The following is a 4,887-nucleotide window of genomic DNA, read 5'->3' as shown; positions in this document are numbered from 1 at the left end:
TTGTGATATTAGTCAAATCACTGAAGTTTTACACACCTGACTGCTGGTGTGGAAAAGGTAACATTTCATATTGTTGCGTGTATCATGTCTTCACCACTGGAGGAATCCTACAATGTACCTTTTGGTCAAGTTAATGTGTTTCTATGAATGCTCAGCTTTACCTGTATTATGTGCCAAGACGTGAATGAGACAAGAGCCTTTACGGGAACTTACAGCTGATGTCTGTTGAACTCTGCCTTCACTTGCCAAAGATGTAGAACTGGGGGTGGAAATACGTCCAGTGTATTAAAACATCTGCACGCACTTGTCATGCAATTACAAACTTTGTTCCAAAACCTAAAGGTCCTTCAGGTTTGAAAGCTAATAAAAAATGACATTAATGTGGATCAGAGTGCGGAGATTGTTTGCTTTGATCTACAAACCAGCTGTGATAGTTGCTGAAAACTGTCATTAGATAGCATACAGTCACTTCTTCCACTGCTCAGTGGCCTTTTCTCTGCCACAGAACAAACACTACAGGCCAAATAAAATGTACAGAGGTTATGGCACTTTTTACAATCACCCGATTCTCCACAGCCTTTAATAACACGAGGCAGGAAACCTTCAAAGAACTTTAATGTGCATGAGAAGACATGAACAACAGATGACACATCAAAGCATATCAAGTGAGCCAACTCTGAAAGATTTAAAAAATTTATAGGATGCAACCCAAACCAACATCCTGTATGTCTGGACCGAGACACAAACAGTAGCTCTCAGTGATTTTCAACATCTAATCATAAGAATTTGGTTTTGAAAATTACAACGTTTATGTGCAATCTGTACGTCTTCTTAAAGGCATCAAAACTTGAAAGACTTTCAAGAGAATATAATAAAATATAACGTAAGACATAGGAGAGCTGCTGATATTGATGTAATGAGCATGATTGCTCCTCAGTTCTGTAGAAAGAAGATACTGAGCAAGAGACACCCCCTTGTTATTCCACACTTTTCTGCAGGGAGGTGCAGAATGAGCTTTTGTCTTCTGTAGAATGAAACTGCCCCCCCTCCGTCCCTTTAGTCTTGAGCTGGAGAATGGATTGATGCTTGCCAGAAATGGCCCAACACAGCTCTTTAAAAAAAAATCGTGATGAACACATGACAGTTCCACTGGCTCCAAATGAACCCGCAGGGTTTCCTGAGGGTTGGTTATCAGTCCATCTTGAAAACTGAAAACCTTTGCTCGTCTTTGTCTAAATTAAACTGTCTCTTCAGGTTTTCCATTGAGAAAACTACTTCCCTCATTTCCACTACATGCTCTTAAAATCACTGGACTGTACTAGCCTGTTAAAGGCCCAACGTCATCCACGGGAGAGTTAATTTTCACCAGGTTTACTTGCCAGCCCTGTCTTTAAAGATGCACGAAGGGGGTGAAGTGTAGAATAGACATGAGTGAGATTATTCCCTCCAGCCTGCAGATGGTCAACTCAGAGCAATGTGAGATGTGGAGACTCATTAAAAAACAACAAAAATAAACCAAAACAAAAAAAACACCTAGGTGCCATTTGAGACAACATTTTAGCAGCTCCTATTTTTCTGTAATAATAGTGTAATAACCAATTAATTCCACTGATGCCAATCAGACTGATATTACAGAAACTGTAGAGCAGTTATTTTAAACTGTCACTCTATAAATTCTTTAGAAGACAGAGATGAGTGCGAACACACCATATAGGAGAGCACAGGGGTAAGCAACCAACAGCTGCTGGCCATCCATGGCTAAAGCCGAGATGAAGATTTTTGAGGCTGAGAAACTGCACCAGCCAATAATTGCTGCTGTTAGTATAATTCCCATCATGCCCCTGGAGAGAACAAAAGAAGAAACCGTTTAACATTATTTTTAGTGATAATAGCCACCACGTTACACTGCCCTACACATTAACCAATCTCAGGAGGAGAAATTTATTACTAACCCATGATCACTACAGTAAAATAATAAAATCTTACACAATAAATCTATCCAGGAAGTTTTTACTATTAGAAATTGTCGAGTAACAGAAATCATATACACAAAAACAGCTTGATTCATAGACTACCTAACCGTAGTGTTTTACTGTGTACTCACTGTAAAGAGAAGAGGATTCCAAAGCTGGAGAGGATGTTCATGGGTAGGAGGCAGTATCCCAGCACACTGGCCACACAGCCGAAAGAGACGCCCGTCATACTCATTAGGTTGAGCAGGCAGTACATCCCAAGGCAGCCAATTGCACTGATACCATATACGTAGCCAAACTGGATCTTTCCTGACTGTGAATGGGAAAAAAATACAAACAAACATAAATTCAGACACACAATGACAGCTGTACAAATTGCTGTAGAGACACACACACAGTATGTGTATCTGTCATTCAACATATTAACTAAATGATTTACCAGAAGAAGTGTTGCTCCAAAGGCCAAACAGAAGACCATGGGGCCTGCCAGATCTGTCTCATTCATGATGCTGCCGTCTGCTGCTTTCAATGGATGGAGCACTGTCAGAGTCTTCTGCCAGATGTGGTCAAAGTTAATTCCTAATTCTAAGAGAAGAAAACACACATTAGGTATGTTGGACACTAGAATTGTAAATCAGACATTGTAAGAAGGAGATACACTTATTTTACCCTAAAGAGGGTGAACTAGGTTTGAGCAATTCTCTTTTGCTGTGGCATTTTACACATGGACAAGGCACAGCAAGAGCCACTGAGATTGATCTCTAGGTCTTAGGACTTTTTGAGTTCTTCACTTTAGAAGAACTATGAATGACTTAAAGAGGGACATACAAGTATTAGTCTCCAGGTGGTGGTTCAAGTACCTTCAAGCAGTGGGGGCTCATCATCAAAGCTGCTACTGTACATTGATTGTGACTGGGATGGAGTGTAGGTCTGGGTGGGCTGGAAGATTTGCCCTGTGTATGGCTGCTGTGGCTGCATCATTCCTGGGGAGGAGTAGCCCATGGGCTGGGAGTAGTCATATTGACCATATGGCCTGGAAAACACATTACAATATAAAACAAGTAGTCTTTGAATAAAATTCTGCTTAGTAATTGCAGGCTGTGTCTCAAGAACGGCTTTCAATGGGGCAGTGTTAACATGTCAAAACATGAAATGTGAAAAGTTGACGGTTAAAAAGCTGGTAAATTAAGAAATAAGAAAAGGTTAGTCGTCAGAAGCTGAACAAGATAAACAGATAAGATCTGAGGGAGAATCAGGTAAGGAAAGCTGTCTTTGCTTACTTGTTGTAGGTGTTTTCAGTGTTGCTGTAGCCATAGCCTGCCTGGCTCTGGTCATCAACACTGTAGCTCGACTGGTAAAAGTCTGTGTTGAAATTGTCGAACCCCGACATCTCTCACTCTGGCAGCAACATGGGGACAGAAACAGGAATATACCTGATCAGTTGGGATGATGAGAGCTTTTTTGTTAAACTTTTACATTAATAAAATGATAATATTTTTCCTTGCCACTATTGCCAAGTGCTTTCTTGTGAAGGGATCTGTTGGCTCTCTTTAATAACTCCATAAACAGCTTTGTCTAGACCAGCTCTATTTGTGAAGTGCATTGAAGTAACAGAGATTTGGCTCTCTGTGAATATATTTGCTTAGATTTTGACCCGATTAAGAACACATCATTAGGCAGATAGCCCCCACCCTGCATACAGATCTGCTCCAGCGGTGAGATATTTTGAACAATCCTCTGCTCCTTAAGAGCCAACCAGAAACTATCGATGAGCAGTTTCAAAAGCTCTACGTTGTGTCTCTTACAGCAGTTCATGGTGCATTTGAAGGTGTGCTTTGTTTGAAAATTCATGTTCAACCCAGCATCGTTTCAGCTTTTTGATTGGCTGCAGGACTATTTCCAAATTTAACATTAAAAATAGTCAGAAATGGAGTTACACAGCGCTGACTTGGAAATGTCTTAACAGCTACAGCATTTAAAACTTGTGGGACAAACTTTTAGTTAAAGTGAGATTAACCAAACCCTTTATGGCAGAACTAATTGTCTCCTCTACACCATTTGACAGTCAATATTTATAAAGTTAAAGTGGATAAAATTACTCAGTTTCAGTACTGCCATTAGCATAACGTTATTAGCTCCGTATGATCTAAAAACAACTGAGCTAAAGTGGCTAATATCCTCAGCTGCACACCGAACACCGAGACAAATTTCTGTCCTAAAAGCTAAGTGTTACAAAGCCAAAACAAAGTTTAATCCACTTTGAAAAAATGCATGAAAGGAAGCAAATCTTTGGGTGGCTAACATACCGTTAACTCTGCAGCTCGTCATCAGCTAACGCGAGCTATCCTGCTAAAGCAGCGTTGTGCAGACCTAGCTGCTATATTTAACCTATCATGTGACTAATATCTCTAATGTTGAACATTACGGTTTCTTACACAGCCAACATGCTTCAGCTATAAACACTAACACTTACCTGCGTTGACTGACAAATCCACTCACAGCGCTGCCAACTTGGTTGCGGCTGCTACGTGTCAGGATAAAAAGGTAAAACTTCCGGGGTGTGACGTAGACGACGGGAAGCCGGCAGGGACAAACTGATTCGTTTTGGAGAAAATGCGGCGTCCCCTATCGTTGATTCGCTGTATTACACAATACAGCGGGAACATTGTTGTAAAATCACCGAGCTGTACATTAAGGATACCTGTAAACCTGATAAATTCGTCAAATTAAGGGATGGTGCTCAGGTTAAACATCAGCTAAGGGGGGAAAATGCCGAGGTGACAGAAAAACTGCGGTAATTCATATAAATGGTGTTGTGGGCAGAAAAGCATCTCAAAATGCACAACACGTCTCACACACTAAGCTTTCAACCCTGCTTGGTAAGAACACAAATGAGTATATACATTTTAGCATT

The 4,887-nt window shown here is 40.6% G+C and overlaps 1 protein-coding gene across 2 annotated transcripts; it reads right to left on the bottom strand.

Moving 5' to 3' along the window:
* Positions 1-598: 598 nt before the first annotated feature.
* Positions 599-4,539, bottom strand: yipf5 (Yip1 domain family, member 5). 2 transcript variants are annotated; one of them, XM_029519419.1, is made up of 6 exons: positions 4,447-4,539; positions 3,254-3,371; positions 2,834-3,006; positions 2,413-2,558; positions 2,105-2,286; positions 1,679-1,841 (listed from the first exon to the last, which is right to left on the bottom strand). In XM_029519419.1, exons 2-6 carry the CDS (start codon positions 3,361-3,363, stop codon positions 1,679-1,681), a joined length of 774 nt encoding a protein of 257 aa, XP_029375279.1. In that variant the 5' UTR covers positions 3,364-3,371; positions 4,447-4,539. The 2 variants fall into 2 exon arrangements, with proteins under 2 accessions (XP_029375280.1, XP_029375279.1); XM_029519420.1 differs by lacking the exon at positions 4,447-4,539 and having other exon boundaries at positions 599-1,841; positions 3,254-3,363.
* Between the last annotated feature and the right edge of the window lie 348 nt (positions 4,540-4,887).

Source organism: Echeneis naucrates, chromosome 14, assembly GCF_900963305.1.
Source record: "Echeneis naucrates chromosome 14, fEcheNa1.1, whole genome shotgun sequence".
NCBI classification, from domain to species: Eukaryota; Metazoa; Chordata; class Actinopteri; order Carangiformes; family Echeneidae; genus Echeneis; species Echeneis naucrates.
This window is presented reverse-complemented; position numbering and strand designations above follow the sequence as displayed.

Coding starts and splice junctions, on each gene's coding strand:
- yipf5 (XM_029519419.1), bottom strand. CDS start 3,363: ATGTCGGGGTTCGACAATTTCAACACAGACTTTTACCAGTCGAGCTAC. Junction 2,559..2,833: donor TGAGCCCCCACTGCTTGAAG/GTACTTGAACCA, acceptor TTCTTCTCTTAG/AATTAGGAATTAACTTTGAC. Junction 1,842..2,104: donor GGAATCCTCTTCTCTTTACA/GTGAGTACACAG, acceptor TGTTCTCTCCAG/GGGCATGATGGGAATTATAC.